Source organism: Haemaphysalis longicornis, unplaced genomic scaffold, assembly GCF_048455015.1.
Source record: "Haemaphysalis longicornis isolate Haplotype H1 unplaced genomic scaffold, Haemaphysalis longicornis Haplotype H1 scaffold_3, whole genome shotgun sequence".
NCBI lineage: Eukaryota > Metazoa > Arthropoda > Arachnida > Ixodida > Ixodidae > Haemaphysalis > Haemaphysalis longicornis.
This window is the reverse complement of record NW_027526335.1, coordinates 212,213,768-212,230,608: the sequence shown is the minus strand read 5'-3', so window position 1 is coordinate 212,230,608 and position 16,841 is coordinate 212,213,768. Positions and strand designations below refer to the sequence as shown.

The following is a 16,841-nucleotide window of genomic DNA, read 5'->3' as shown; positions in this document are numbered from 1 at the left end:
CCAGTGGTCCAGTTAAACTTGCTAGAATTACACTATAAATGGAGAATCGCAGCTCAAGTTCAAGTGCACATCAGCAAGTCGATTCAGCAGTTAGCCACCAGGTAAAGGAGGACAGCATACGTGCTACAAGGTGCCTCCCAAATCCCCGTGTCATTCGGGTGCTTATGGGTGTGACCCGGCCTCGAAAGACCCCCTCCCATGGATCGGGGTGCAGTAACGATCACCCCCAATGTCCCAGCAATTTGAGCAATGCTAAGATGGGGGCTTGTTGCTAATGGCTCATGCTGGACTGTGCTGACTCTGTTCGCACGTGATACCCTGGAGAGATGAAGCTCATCGAAAACAGCATGGCATGACGCAGCGCACTTGCGAATGCAATTTTATCTCGTTCTCGTATTTGCACCCTCCCGCCCACCTCTTTGTATTCGTCTGCGCCTTGTGTGAATAAATAAGTTGATAGTAACTGCACCTGCCTTGTGAATGTCCCCTGCGTGTGTTCTTTCTCCTGTGTAAACACTCCGCAGAGTCCAACATATCCCCTCAATGTCCCCCGCTCACCGTCTGTCCAGGGTCGGTGCGGGATACCAGCGAGCAGCATGTCCTCGCGGCCGTGCATGCGGAGCAGGTCCTCCGTCACCAACTCCACACGCTCCGGCCATGCCTCCACCAGGGCCTGCGTGCAGTTACATCCATGTTTAAGGTTTTACTGAAAAATGTTTGCATACAGGAAGAGAACAGAAATTTACAGAAGGAGGACCCAGAGCTTACACTGCCGAGGGGACCTCCTGTGCTGAGTACAAAGGAAACGCTCACACATCATAGCGGGATTTTCTTAAAAAAACACTGACACCGATTTTTGGCGCTAATATTACAGTTGAACCCCTTTATAAGAGACACGTACCGGGGAGCAGTTTCTGTCTCTTATATGAGATGTCTCTTATAAGCAGGGAACCATGTTTTCACTTACTAATGAGACCCTAGTTCAATGTGGTCACCATGTGACTAAAATAAGCTCAAAAGAACGCTACAGCGTGTTTCAAAAGATTCATTCTAATTTATGTTCGGCCCCCAGAATTTATGAAACAGTTCTGAATCTTGTTTGCTTCATGACTGTATTTACACTGTATTTTACAACCGATTATGCAAGCTTTTTTTTCTTTCCTCGTTTGTGGAAGATGAGTCGTACATGTTGAGTTCACAAGCCTGATGAATAGGCAGAGCGCACAACTTCTGCTGTGTGCTCAGGCTATTCGTTATGCTTGCAGGACTCAACATCTGCGATGCTTCTTGATTGGGAGCTATGCGAGTGGGAGAACCCTCATGTGCGATCGCGCTCCATCCAATGGATGGCAGTAAGCTTCAACCACTTCTGTCAGTTGCATTTCCATTGGCAGGGCTTCTCATCGTCATTTCATAGCTGACTGAACCACTGTGTGTTTGCTGAAGTTATAATAAATAGCGACTGCAGGCGTCTGTCGTCCACCTGTGCTTCCAGGATGGAAGCAACTGCAATTAGTGACTGGTGGCACTGCGTCTGAAGTTAAAATGTCTGTTACAAGCGACATTATTGATTAAAGTTCAAGGATGACTTGTCCCTTATAACCAATCTTCTACATCCGATGTCTGTTATAAAAGAGGTCGATTTAATGGGAAAGATAGGGCAGCCAACCATGTGGGTGAATAGTGTCTCTTATACCCATTTGTCTTTTACATCAGTGTCTCTTATAACGAGGTTCAGCTGTATTGCACAGTTCGCTTCCTTCACTCAACAGAATACCCTGGCTGAAATATGAGCGGCCTGCGACGCGAAGAACATGCTTCAATTGGACCTCGTTTATCGCGCCGACGGAGCAGCGCGCGGAGTGGCACTCAGCAAGTGGACATCAGTGTGACATCACCTCGTGAAGCCAAAAGACGTGACGTGACAGCGCTCGTCAAAAACTCGTGACGTCCCTTCACACGCGTGGCCCCACGAGCGGCGAGCGGGCGCAACACCCTCTCAAGCGGGCGCCGGTGACACCCGCACAAAACGGTGAGGTCAGGCCAAGATTCTGTCATATGCGCCGTTCGGGATGAAAGCGCGGGAATTTGAAACAAACGATTTTCAGGCCGTTCAATGTAATTAACTATCGCGCGCTGAAGTATTTGAAGTGCTGTTTCAGGTTCGCCAGACCATTAAGCATCGATAAAAGCAATAAAAGTGTAACATAAAATTTTCATGTCAGTGCTCCTTTAAACTGTTCCACTGCAAGGACACACACAGTGGACAGGGCCTCTACAGCCATAGTTTCTCACAAATGTGTACTAGGGGGTAACTTGGTGCCAGTGCCTGTGTGAGTGGCGCTTCAATCAGTGTGCCATCATGCACCACTGAGACGTGTTCCATGTTTACTCTCCATGGCTCATGAAGAAACCCAAAGTCGTTCGTGGCTGCACAAAAACCCAATCACTCGTTAAAAGACAGCTCAAAGTTGTTTTGCCACTGCAAAATCACAGACTGGTTTGTCAGGGAGTTTCTAGACGCGTCGTGCAAGAATAACAAAAAAAAAACGCTGCCCTTGTTGGCCATTTTGGGTCAGGAGCGAAAAGAAGCCATGCTACAAGCCCGGCCAAGTAAGAGCAGAACGTACGGCTCTTGCATGGTGGCATGGCATTTTGCCCTTGTACGTACTACAGTGGAACCCCGATTATACGACTTTCATCAGGGAACCGCACGAAAGCGCTGTATGACTGGGGAGTCGTATGATTGGGGAAATGCTGCCCTAGTACGTGGTCTCACACAATAGGCGGGTCAAGAACTCATTTAAATTAGTGTATTTAGCATGTTCTCGCATAATTTGCAAACCCATAACTGAAAGCTCAAGTTTCTAAAAAAACAAAAAAACAAATACACCTATTTCGTCCCCCCTCTCCCCCGGCATTGGTGCAAGTCCACCAACCCTGCACCTCGCGTGTGTGCGAGATAAGGTGGGAAGACGCATAATGCGGCCGAACAATACGAGAGAGTAAAAGGCAAGTGTGGCCAAGGTCGCAGGCAAGTTATACAGGGGAGGGCAAGCAGGCCAGGAAAGCGGCAGTTCGGTCACCGCTGCGGGGTATTGCATATCAACCCGGCTCGATGGAAGCCTCAAACTGGCGGTCTGCCTGGACTTTGACTTCTCAGAGTTGGCACATTAGCACTCGGGGCTGTTGAAGACGCCAGTCTCCCAGTACCTGCCTGCGTGCTTCAACCTGTTTAGCAAGTCGTCGGGCCCACCACAGACTGTTTGCCTTTGCGCATCAAGCAGCACTGAACGGGGGTTACGAAATGAAGGTTGGGGCACAAATTGGGGCGAAGTGGAGTAAAAGGTGGGAAAATGCCGGTTTATCCCGCCAGTGTCCGTCACATGAAGCGGGCACCAAATTGTTGTACAATCACAGTTTTTAATGCACTGTTTCTAAGCGCAGTTTGCTGGGACAGCGGCAATCCATCATCAGGAGCGGGTTGCCGTAAAACTGGGGGACATGTTACCGGGGTTCCAGTATGAAACCACGCCCCACCACTACCAACTTCTCTGCAGTGCTGTGCAACCACAAGTGCACTGGGACTTCCTTCTGTGCTCACAAAATGAGGGTAGGTCCCAGCCACGATTACACACACTGATCTGTGTCACAGTACACCCAATGGTGCAAAAACACCCGTCCTATTCCCGTCTTCCGTGTACCTGACTTTCTCGCACAGCTGTGGTGCTGAGCAAAAAGGCTGGCTCGAAACCGTGCGCCACGCAAACAACTTAAATGCACGTGGCATCTCACAAAGCTACTGTTCCGCATTGTCAGCGAGGTTTGAAAGTGGTTCGCTGAACACAGCACAGCACAACAGTGCAGCAACTCGTGCGGTGTTGTGTTGCTGCATGTTTTCACGGTGGCTTTCGACCGGCACCGACACGCACTTCGCATTAAAGCAGCTGCATGAAGTAGGCACGACCAGTGGCATGGAGCGGCAGACATCACACTGCCTGGTTCAGCCTTCCGCGATGAAAGGCCACAATCGCAACGTAAAGCCACTGCTTTGGGAAAGGGCCTCAAGTCAGGATTGTGACACCTCAACAGCCGCCCTCAGCCTGGTGAATAAAATACTTTGGGCCTCTTGGCTGAACACCTTTCCCTGGAAGCAAAATTGTGCTATCAAAGCACCGGTTATATGATGCCTTGCACATCCTTTTTGGAGAGAAAATAAACATCATTATTTTTGTGGCATCGATTTTCTCTGGATTCTTGGCTTCAGGTTGTGAAATGCCACGGACTACGGATAAATTGTTTTTCATATTGCATTTTCTTTTTGCTTTATCAGGACGATAATTAGGTGTCGCAAATTGGACTGTGGTTGTCTGTTTCTGTGCCCTGCTGTATATTAGACGTGCCTGAAGTGTACATAGTTCACTGGCTGTTCTAACTGTCATTGTAACTTCTTCCGTCTCCTCCTTTGTTGTTTGTTTTCTGTTATTGTGTGCGTGTGTTTTGCGAAAAAATGCGTTTGTATTGTAATCACTGTAAAAAACCATATTTGTCGGTGTGTAACAAAAGTTATTTTATTACGCACCTTTGCGCTTACAAATTTGGATTGTGAATACTGCGCAGGCTCCCGAAATGGATATAAAGTGTGTGTGGTTAGGCTAATGTTGTTCTATAGTCGTGTATAGAATCGTACAAGGTTTGAAAAGCAACTTGTAAGTCGATTGTATTTTTGTAACAAACTGCTGTTTGTGTGTTCGTGCTGCCTGGGGCTAGGGGCCTAGTCAGGCAAATTTAAATGTCGCCTTTTGCCATAGCCTCAGGGCAATCTCTTTTGTTGCCGAAATAAACAATTCAATTCACGTTTCTCACACCCTCCAATTCACTCCCAGTGAAAAGCAGCATGTCAAAGACCAGCCGCTCAGGATGACCCCTTCTCCTTTCAACGAACCTCTTTTCCCTCTCTCTCTCTCGCTGTGTTGTGCCCACAGGCAGCAATCGTGGCATGAGAGCACCTGAGCTCCGTGTCCTTCACTCTGCACACAAGTGAGGGGAGCTGCACTTAATTAAAGGAGCACTGACAACAATTTTCGGCGTTAATATTATTGCACAGTTCGCTTCCTTCACTCCACAGAATACCCTGGCTGAAATATGAGCGGCCTGCGACGCGAAGAACATGCTTCAATTGGACTTCGTTTATCGCGCCGACGGAGCAGCGCTCCGAGCAGCACTCAGCAAATGGACATCAGTGTGACATCATCCCGTGAAGCCAAAAGAAGTGACGTGACAGCGCTCGTCAAAAACTCGTGACATCACTTCACGCGCGCGGCCCCTCGAGCGGCGAGCAAGCGCTGGTGACGTCCGCACAAAATATGCGCCGTTCGGGATGAAAGCGCGAGAATTTGAAACAAATGATTTTCAGGACGTTCAATGTAATTAACTATAGTGCGTTGAAGTATTTGAAGTGCTGTTTCAGGTTCACCAGACCATTAAGCACCGATAAAAGCAATAAAAGGGTAACATAAAATTTTCGTGTCAGTGCTCCTTTAACTTTGGTCTTTACGATTTCCGGGAGATGAGGCGAGTGGGTGATCAACGTCTTAGGAGCGCCACCAAGGAGGCAAACGGCAATTAGAGCAAGGCGTGAGCTGGCCAAAGGACTGCCCATGACTGACTGCACTAAAGGGGTAAGAAAATAGAACTCCGTTAAATTTGAAGGACGTAACCTTTGATAACTCACTGAGCTGTATTTTAGCCACGAAAGAAGCTTTTCAGCTGATGAAGCGCAAGAAATATCAAAAAACTTTCAAGTGGGCATGAGTGACGTAATGTAAGCCAGCACTAAAAACATAGTCAACGTCAGCATTCAGTGTTACGATAAACTGGAACCAAAGGCCCCACTACAATCACCCAATCATGACTCATGGCAGTGGATTCGGTCAGCGACCGCCAATTGTGCAAGCAAGTTCCTCCGCCGTCATACAGAAATCGCTGGAAAGTGGGTGGGGAGTCGCCACTGCTGCACCTGTTTTCCTTAAAGGAGCACTGACACAAAAATTTCATGTTACCCTTTTATTGCTTTTATCAATGCTTAATGGTCTGGCGAACCTGAAACAGCACTTCAAGTACTTCAGCACGTGATAGTTAATTACATTGAACGGCGTGACAATCGTTTTTCAAATTCCCGCGCTTCCATCCCGAACGGCGCATATGACAGAATCCTGGCCTGACCTCACCGCTTTCTGCGGACATCACCAGCGCCTGCTTGAGAGGGTGTTGCACCCTCACTTTTTTTGGCTTCACGGGTTGATGTCACGCTAATGTCCATTTGCTGAGTGCCGCTCCGCGCGCTGATCCGTCGGCGCGATAAATGAGATCCAATTGAACTATGTTCTTTGCGTCGCAGGCCACTTATATTTTAGCCAGGGTATTCTGTTGAGTGAAGGAAGCGAACTGTGCAATAATATTAGCGCCGAAAATTGGTGTCAGTGCTCCTTTAACTTCACGCATCTTGCACTCCCGACTTCCATGTTGTACTCCAGGCTTCCCGTTCTGTACTCGACGTTATTTTAGATGAAAAACAAAGAAGAGATCATACCCGCCGTTTGGATAAACACACAAAGCACGGACTCCACCTTTTTTTTTGCAGCCGAATGTATACTAACGACTACACGGAAACCGAAATTCAAAGGGTCTGCATCTGCGACTGCAGCCTTTCACTTCAACTAGTAGAAGGAACAAATTGTTAAGTTTTGACGTACAGAATCTCTTTCCTGTACATATTCAGACTACAAACATTTTACTGAAAGCAAATAAAAAATGGATTAAGTCTGCAACTAGGAGGAATACCAGTAAAGTCACTTTATTTTCTTTAAAAAATGCACAAATATCAAGGCTGTACTGTAAATGCAATGGAAAAAGTTTGCATTTGAGTACTGCACTGTTCAATATCGATGAAAAAAAAGAAAATTAAATTGCTACGTCTCCAACTACGGTGATACGTTTTTGACATTTACACAAAAACGTATGAAGAGTGAAAAAGTATGTAGGTATACTTGCATACAGCAGCACTTCCTCCCGAGAAGGACAAGAAACTAATTCATTCTGCCAATACACCACTCTTAATTTTAATTAGCATCACGGGTCTTCACAGGTCTTTTCTTGGCGTTTGGGGTTAGCAGCAAATTAACTCACCCTTTTTGCCAAATCCTTTGCACGGTGTACCAGGTAGCTTCCACAATTGCAAGCAGCTCTTGCGCCATTGCACTGTCAGTGACCTCTAAGGGATTCACAAGAGCCTGAAGAGTGTTTGACCCCCACTCCTCTCTGTAATGCCCATGTGCCTTGAGAGAAAATAAATAAATAGATAAAGTGTGGCTTGGAACATTTAACGTTCACTGCACTCGATGGCAGTGAGGGTATGGCACTCGTGAAAACGGTTCCATGCACCCCGTCTGACACCTGCGAGCGTCACCTGAAATGGTTTCAATAAAAGTTCTTTCTCTCTCTTTTGATTGCACAGAATAAAACGACTTTTTCGAATGCAAGGTTCTGGTGATCCACGGTACAAAATTAACTCTAAAGGCTGCAACATTGTCAGCCCCAGCAATCTCGTGCTTCGCCAAATAGGCACTTTGCGGTTCACATTTCACGATATCAGTTATGGTTGGGGAGTTATTGGGAACAAAAGCTTGATCAGGGCTAGTTGGTTGAACATACTGAATAAATTTGAGGCGCTAAACAACGGAAAGAAAGTTCACGTTATCCCGTATTGGCACAGGATCTCGCATAACCTCAAAAAAGTTGCTCAAAGGTACGACATCAATGTGGTGTTTAGCGCGCCCTGCAAATTGGCAAAGGTTTGTCCTATGATGAAGGAAAGGAAGCGGCAATCGTGCCCCAAGAAGCACAGCGAAATATACACGGAATGCACCATGGGAGTTGTATACGAGATTCCCATGAGTTGTAACAAGAGTTATATTGGCCAAACAGGCAGATGTTTCAACGACAGAGCGCGCGAGCATTGTTGGGCTGTAAAAAACAACGCAGGGGGCCACATGGCTGAGCACTGCAAAAGGTGCACTCAGCAGGGAACTAAATGCACTCCGCTCTTCAAACAGGCCACGTTTTTAAAATGGGTGAGAGATAGGCAAGAAAGAGAAATTGTGGAGGCGTACTTCATTCACAAGGCGGGAGATACCGTATTTACCCGATTCTAACGCGCACTTTATTTCCGAAAAAATAGGCCGAAAAATCGCATGCGCGTTAGAATCGGATACAAAACCGAAACTGCCGAAACAGCGGAAATTTTGTCCCACCCATCGCCATCTCGAGATGGCGCCAAAGCTTTTAGCAACGATTTTTCGGACGCAGCAAGCCTAGGCGCTTAGGCTTTTCTAACGGAGTTCACACAAATCGTCATATCGTTTCACTTGCGCGCTTGATAACAGCAATGGCAGCAGCGGCTCCCACGCGTTCAAAACGAGCGGTAGGCTGAAGCGTGCACCTCTGGAGAAGCTATCGGGATGGGCGTGCGAGGCGTGGGCCACGATCCCATAAACCATGGTTGAACGTTCGTTCAGAAGTGTGGCATCGCAAACGCGCGTGAAGGCACCGAGGCCAAGATGTTGTGGTCAGAGGAGAGCGATGAGGAGTGAGATGAGTGAGATTACTTCGGGAAATAAATCGCCCGTTTCTCTCGCATTTGTTTGTCTGGGCCACAAAGTCCCGTGCGCGTTACAATCGGAGGTGCAAGTTTTTTCATTTTTTTCGCCAGGAAAATCGGGTGCGCGTTAGAATTGGGGGCGCGTTAGAATCGGGTAAATACGGTAAGTGCATCAGTACACCATCGGTCACATTATCATTCAAAGAACTCCAGTTTTTAGATGGACACGTGTAGGTTGGCACACGTTGTTGGTGTGACGGTTTTTGCATGACGTCAAAACAGTGTATTTAATCCAGGGTTTTTCACGATTAAAGTTTACCGTATTTATTCGAATCTAAGCCGATAGTTTTTTTGAAATACTGATATATCAAACTCCAGGGTCGGCTTGGATTCGAGGATTTTGAAATATGCGCCAATTTCCAAGTGAAGTAGCGTGCAGCTAGCGCCACCCAGAAAAGAAAGTATTGTAGCCATTACTAGACGAGCCAGTAGCCACTTAAGGGGGCAGACTGGTCTTAGAGCTATATTTTTTATTTACCAACCAATTTTAATGAAACTGCACTGCGTTATAGAGTTTTTTGTGCTGATTTTAAATCTCCTATTAGATTTTTTGTAAGCTGATTATATTTGGAGTTAATTAATGATTAATTGCCATTATTTTGGGACACAGTTACAAAATAACCACTCCATGCAGGATGGCAATTACCACGTGGCTAGGCAGACAAATGACTACAGGATACAACATAGGAAGAACTTTTTTGATTTAGCTATTTTTGGTCGTTTTACAACACAGAGAACTTCGCTTCTCCCGCGCTCTGCCAGAAATGGCTCGCAGGTGGTGCCAATTGAACACAATAATAATTTTCCAAAGCCTCCATTTGAAAAATTTGTTTCCTATATTGTATTCTCCACACATTTTGGTATCAGAAGCAAAAAGAATTAAAGTTGTACCTGCTCTGGGTGCCAAGATATCTGAGGATGAAATGCTAGCTTTGCATTGCAAGAAAAGTGCCGTTTCACCATCGAATTCTGCGCTAACTGAGCTGTAGAGTGCACTTTAAAATGCTATTATAATATAATAACAACAAAATATGATGCCCTTTGATGAGGAAATTTACAGACTGTTAGAAAAATGGCCGTGGAGGCCAAAAATTCTATTTTTGAGAAAACGCTTTTTTTGACCGTTTTTCGGCCTCAAAGACCCAACTGCCCCCTTAAGGGCCATAGGCCGCCATTTTGAATTGTGCGGACAGTGGCCTGCGTGCGGTGTTGGCGGTGTGGCGTTTGGTTTTGACAGCGCAAAAAGAAGCGGTGCCATTATAGTGCCGCTTTTAAAAGAAAAGTTGTTTTAGCTGCGGAGTTGTCGTCGAACGTTCAAGCCGGGCGGGACTTCGGCGTGGATGAAAAAAATGTCCGTCGTTGGAGGACGCAAAGGGAGAGGATATTTGCGTGCGCCGCAACGAGGTTGGCAATCACCGGACCACGAGAATGCCGTCACCATGAAATGGAGATGGCATTGGCTGACTTCGTTCAGACGCAGCGAGCAGCTGCCCTTCCAGTAACGACAGAAGTGCTCCAGGCAAAAGTAAGGGTGCTTTTAAGGGAACGAGGCTTATCGCGGGCACACTTCAAAGCCAGTCGGGGCTGGCTACAGAAATTCATGAAGCACTTCGGCTTTAGCCTCCGTCGTCGAACCTCAATCGTCCAGAAGTTGCCCGGTGATTTTGAAGAGAAACTGATTGAGTTCCAGCACGGCATCTTCATGTTCAATAAACGTGTTTTCTTTTTGTGAACGCTGACCTCTCCTTTTTGTTCGGCCTACATTCGAGGCAAGTTTTTTTTTTTTTCGCGCCTTCGGACTTTCGGGGGTCGGCTTAGAATCGGGGCCGGCCTACATTCGAATAAATACGGTAGTTGGAAGTGGCGCCTTGTCTGTGTCTACGTGTTTCTTCTGGTCCCCGTTGTTTAGCGCCTCAAATTTATTGAGTTATTGGGAGCGCTTTCGTCTCCATGGGCGTCGGTAGTATCGTTGTGCAAAGAGGTGACGACGCTTCCACGGTAGCGTCGTCGCCGTGGCAGGTAGGCCGCCCGCAGGCATCCTGTACGCGCTTTTCTGGGGTGGTTTCTCTGATAAATACTCGTAGACATTGGGATAAATAATAGGGATCGGATCACTCATAATTTTAGGTCGGTAACGAGAATTTTTTACGCAAAGCAGTGCGTCGGCGACGCTTTCGTTTTTACACCAGAGCTCATTGAACTCCGCAATGAGCTCTCGATTACCGCTTTCAGTACTTACAGAAAATTAGTTTTCAAAAAGTGACAAACTCAGCATACAGGGCACATAGAAACACGTGTGCGAACTAATAAACAAACGACGGAACGTAAAGCGCATTTCAAGCGAAGAGAACACGCCTGGTCATACGCCAACCCCACTCTTTACTGGGGCTTCGCTTTCAACAGGCGTCAAAGAGCTTACCGGAGCGCCACCGCGGCCGTGCATGAAAGGAAGAATCGCTTCCCCATCAGCGGCGAAAGCCCGCTGACGCCACTTACCCCGGCTAGCCACCATACTATGGCCCCTTAAGTGGCTACTGGCTCGTCTTGTAATGGCTACAATACTTTCTTTTCTGAGTGGCGCCAGCTGCGCATCACTTCCCTCAATTTCACTTGGAAATTGGCATGTGTTTCAAAATCCTCGAATCCAAGCTGACCCTGGCGTTTGATGTATCAGTTATTCAAAAAAACTATCGGCCTAGATTTGAATAAATACGGTACTTGAAGCATGCAACACAGAGCTAAGGGACCTCTCTCCCCTTCCAGTATTGTGAAGCCTCTTGTGAAGCAAGTTGATTGATTGATTGATTGATTGATTGATTGATTGATTGATTGATTGATTGATTGATTGATTGATTGTGGGGTGCCGACGCAACGTAGGCGATGAGGCGTACCGTAGTGGAGGGCTCTGGATTAATTTTGACCGCCTGGGGGGTCTTTATTGTGCAGAGGTCGGCAAACTCACTCATGAGTCCACTCACTCAGACTCATTTGGACTCAAACTCACGCGTGAGTGTGAGTTTGAGTGAGCGCGAGGCTAGTGTGGCATGGTGAGTTTGAGCTTGAGTGAGTTTGAGCCGAGTGATCACGACTGAGTTTGAGTCCGATTGAGTTTGAGTCCATTTTGAGTTCTGAGTACATTTTGAGTTTGAGTCCATTTTGAGTTCTGAGTACATTTTGAGTTTGAGTCCATTTTGAGTTCTGAGTACATTTTGAGTTTGAGTCCATTTTGAGTTCTGAGTACATTTTGAGTTTGAGTCCATTTTGAGTTCTGAGTACATTTTGAGTTTGAGCACATTTTGAGTTTGATTAAATATTGAGTTTTGAATACATTTTGAGTTCTGAGTAAATAGGAGTTTTAAGTCCATTTGGAGTTTGAGTACATATGAGTAGCCTAGCAGGCAGCTATGGTTGGCTGTTAAGTTTCATGCGTCACTGTGGGCTCGGAATTCAAGTTACCTGCGGGTATGGCACCAATCGCGATCTGCATGATCGGTTGGGAGGGAGGTGGTGTCTGATTTTTTTTAGTTTCTTGTTGAATTTTTACGGCCATAAGCACTTGCTGTATACCTAATTTTCGCGGCTGGGCGCGTGAGTGATAATTGACAGGTGAGGTCATAAAAAAGGGTTGTCTTAACTTTTCCTCCTGACGGATCCACTAAGAGCGTGGGAAAGGGTGGTGGGAAAGCACACGGCGGCGCTGGCGTGCTGGTTGTTCGCCTGCTACTGTTAACGGCTTGATATACTAGGGGTCACAAAGGAAGAGGTGAGAGCCGGGGGGAAATGTGGGCGGGGGCTGTCCTTTCTACTGTTTCAAATGAATTAACTGAATTGACTGGGCAGCGCCCCTTAAGACAGAATAATGACCACATTAGATTGGGTGAAAAGTGAAACTGATGAGGCTAAGGCGTGTAAGGTATCAAATGAAAGGTCCGGATTAACGGAATCACGCGGGGTAAATAAAAAAAATGCTTCCTGATTGTAGTCATCAGGCAGTCATAATGAGTCATAGATTGGGTTAAAATTCAAAATGACGCTGCGAGGGCATGTGGGGAATCAAATTCAAGGTCTCGATGTGGGAAATCCATGGGGACGAAAATGACTTATGGATATATCATGACGTAGTCATGGTAAATCAAAGATTCAGTTAAAATTCAGGTTCATGACGCTAGGGCGTATCAAATTAAAGGTCTCGATGAGGGTAATCACGTGCTTCCTGATTATTATCATGACATAGTCAAAATGGGTCATAAATTAGGTTAAAATTCACAAGGATGCCACTGGGTGTCCGGGGTATCAAATTGAGAATCCGATAAGGAAAATCACGTGGGACAAAAATGTGGTAGGGCTATATCATGAGATAGTCATGGTTAGTCATTGATTGGTTTAACGTTCAAATTGATTCCGCTAGGATGTGATGGGTATCAAATCAATGGTCTTGATGAGCCGAATCACGTGGGAGAAATACAAAAATGCTTCCTGGTTATAACCATTAGATTGTCATGGCGAGTCTTATATTGGGGTAAAATTCGAAGTGACCCCGCTAGGGAGTGTAAGGTATCAAATTTACGGTCTTGAAGAGGGGAATCACGTGGTACAAATAAAAAAACTCCCACCTCCCCTCGCGGGAACCCCTGTGTAGATGCGACGCATAGGCGGAGCGGCGAAGGGAACGCGTTTTATAGCGCTCATAACGTTGAGGGGACTGCGTAAGCTGGTCCCAGTCGATGACGACGTTGGCGTACTTGTAAAGCGGCGTGGACTCTAGGTGTTTGAGCCAAGCGTGGATGTTGCTTCGCCGGAGAATGGCACACCGGTTATGTGCGCAGCGCGCCCGAAGGAGAGGAAACCGCGGAAGAGAGAGTACTGCACATGCGCCGGCCCCAGCGCGTCTGCCGCGGCTATGACGCAACGTGCCGCGGCTATGACGCAACGCAATCCAACACAATCCACTTTAATCCAATCCAATCCAACCAAATCCAAGCCAAGCCAATCCAATCCAATCAAATCCAATCCAATCCAATGCCCCTCGCGAGAGAGTGTTCGTTATCGGAGAGGAGAGGGGGTGAGCGGCGGAGAGCGGCGGAGAGCGGCGGAGAGCGCAGCTCGCGCGGCGAGGAGAAGCGAGGAGAATGAGAATGGCAGAGGGGTGGACAACGCCGACGACAACAACGACGACGACGCCGGAGGGACAAGGCGAGTGAATCAGATGCTCTGCATCTAAAAAGGCTTCGTAGTTCGAATCATGAGATGGTCATTATGAGTCATAGATGGGGTTAAATTCAAGGTGAGGCCGCTGAAGCATGTGGGGCGTCAAATTGAAGGTTCCAGTTAGGGGAATCATGTCGGACACCTAAATAATGCGTCCTGGTTACAGTCATGAGTCATGGTTAGTTTGACTGGTATGAATTCCAAATTACCCTGCTAGGGTGTGTGGGGTATCAAATTAAAGGTCTTGTCGAGGGGGTCACGTGGGACAAATATGAAAATGCTTTCTGGTTATAATTATGAGGATATCGCAAAAGGTATACAGCAAAAGGTACACACTCTCACTCACACTCTCACTCTCACTCACACTCTCTCTCTCACACTCTCACTCTCACACTCTCAAGCTCACACTCTCAAACTCTCACTCTCACTCTCACTCTCTGACTGTCTCAATCTCTGTGAGGCCATGTGAGTTCTGAATTCATTTTGAGTTCTCAGCCCATTTAGAGTTCTGAGTTCATTTTGAATTTTGAGTACATTTTGAGTTTGAGTCCATTTTGAGTTTGAGTACATTTTGAGTTTTGAGTACATTTTGAGTTCTGAGTACATTTTGAGTTTGAGTTCACTTTGAGTTTGAGTACATTTTGAGTTTTGAGTCCATTTTGAGTTTTGAGTTCATTTTGAGTTTGAGTACATTTTGAGTTTTGAGTCCATTTTGAGTTTGAGTACACTTTGAGTTTGAGTACATTTTGAGTTTTGAGTACATTTTGAGTTTTGAGTCCAAATAGAGTTTGAGTACATTTTGAGTTTGAGTACATTTTGAGTTTTGATTACATTTTGAGTTTGAGTACATTTTGAGTTCTGAGTACATTTTGAGTTTTGAGTCCGAGTGAGTTCTGAGTTTTGAGCTCAATGTGAGTTTGAGTTTGAGTGAGCGCAGATGTGCTGCTCAGCATTGAGTCTGAGTTTGAGTGAGTGGTGATTCAAAAAAAAAAATTGTGAGTGAGTTTGAGTGAGCCGCGCCAACTTTGCCGAGGTATGTTATTGTGCGCCGAAATCTCGTACACACGGGTGTTTTCCCTTTCCGCCTTTATCAGAAAAGCGATTGCCGCGGCCGGGAATCAAACCTGCGTTTTCGTGCTCAGCAGCGCAACGCCTGAGCCACTGAGCCACCGCGGCAAGTTTGTGAAGCAAGCATGCTCCAGAGAGGGATCCCTTGGAGTGCTGCACCTTTTTAGATCTTCGTAGAGATTCCACTCCCCCCCCCCTCCCATATAAAAGGAAAAAATAAAGCGAGGAACAATACTGGCATTAGCAAAGCTATGACAGGTTTGAAGCTAATGTAAAGTAAACAGGGCAACAAGCCAAAATCATTTTTCAAAGAAAAGCCAATTTGCATGGTAAAAAAACAAAAGTGTTCTAGTTTTCATATGTTCGCTCAGCAGGCACGTAGTGCATAGGAGGAGAGCCAACAATCTACAACAAAAAGAAACAAAAAAACAGCAAGCAAAATGTCTTACTCGTGGACCACAGCATGAGAAAGTCCCGTCAAACAGTAGGGGTATTTTTTTAACCTGAACTGGTGCAGATTAGTGCAGTGTCGTGCAGAACAGTGCAGAGTGTTACTGAGGATATCAATTAGTAAAAAAAATGAACATATGCTGCACTGCTTGCCAGTTCAGGTAAAAAAAATGCCTCTAGTGTGCTCAAAGAAGTGCGGCCTGCGCGCACACACCTCCAGTCCTGGAAGGAAGGCCGGCCGGCGCTCAAAGAGGCGCACCCGGCAGGTGTCCGGCAGCCGCCCTCCTTCCATCAGCCGCCGGCACAGCAGGCCCGGCCCCGCATTGGCCTCCAGCACCACACGGGGACAGCCACCCGGCCACTCCGCCAGCTGCTCTTCAAGCAGGTCTGCATGCGGACAGGGCAGGGCTCCTTTTAGCACAGCACACCGACTGCCGACCAGGAGAGACCACAAGGGCCATTCATCTGGACGGAAAAAGCGCTCACAAACACGGATAAAGAAAGAGGCACACACCACGGTGTCTACAAGGCTCTACAATCTAAAAAAAATGCAGAACACAAACACCACGATACCAAACACTGTACAGGCACACATTCTGAAGTGATGCGCTTGTGCAGTTTGGTAGCGTGGCGTTTGTGTTCTGAATTTTCTTGAGGTTGCAAAGCTTTCCGTATTTTCTTAGATGTTGACATCGCAGGTATTTATACTGCCTTTGAAACAACAACACTTTCAGTTGCGCGTCAGCGCCATGTTTGCACCCTTGTTTCCCTTGTGTTTTTGTCTGCTCTCACTGTTTTCCAGTCACAGAAAGACCGCCCACAGTGCCGCCCTTCTCGGTTCAGCCTTGCCTATGTGCTCTGCCAGTTAACCCCCGTTTGATGCTTAGCCAACTAGCCCACCAAGCCACCCTTGTGACAGCAGAGGTTGCCTAGCTCAAGAAGCAACGCAAATTTTGTTAGACAACCCAAGACGGAAATCCAGGGCGACTACACGGGAGTGCTACGAACAGCTGAAATTATTATCTACCAAAATTTCTGATTGCTTGCACCATTGTATCAAGCATTGAACAATCCACTCTGTGGGTGCGAGTTTGAAGGCACATGTCAGGGATGATCAAACATAGCTGTCGAGGATGTCACCCTCACATCAGAGTACCACAGTCCAGACACCACTAATTCAAAGCCGCATGCGGTATTTATGCCTATCATCAACGCTGTTTTTGCACAAGAAAAAAGAATCAATGTGCATTTGGGGTGCATTTATTGTGCAAGGTGGGCTTATTTTTTTACACATCGATTTTAACTTTGCGGCCCTTTGCACACAGTGGGAGGAACTCTGTTGGGAGAGCAGCAGCTGCGTATCAGCAAACCATGCAGTGACCACATCCCATAAAAC

At 46.7% G+C, this 16,841-nt stretch overlaps 1 protein-coding gene across 3 annotated transcripts in view; it reads right to left on the bottom strand.

The window, feature by feature from the left end:
• The window catches only part of Mttfb2 (mitochondrial transcription factor B2), a 53,964-nt gene that overhangs the window by 31,975 nt on the left and 5,148 nt on the right, over positions 1–16,841 (bottom strand). For all 3 annotated transcript variants that reach the window (XM_077705022.1, XM_077705020.1, XM_077705021.1), the window contains 2 exons: positions 15,660–15,832; positions 559–673 (listed from right to left, as the gene is read on the bottom strand). In XM_077705022.1, coding sequence (XP_077561148.1) covers positions 559–673; positions 15,660–15,832 — 288 coding nt within the window. The remainder of the gene's footprint in view (positions 1–558; positions 674–15,659; positions 15,833–16,841) is intronic.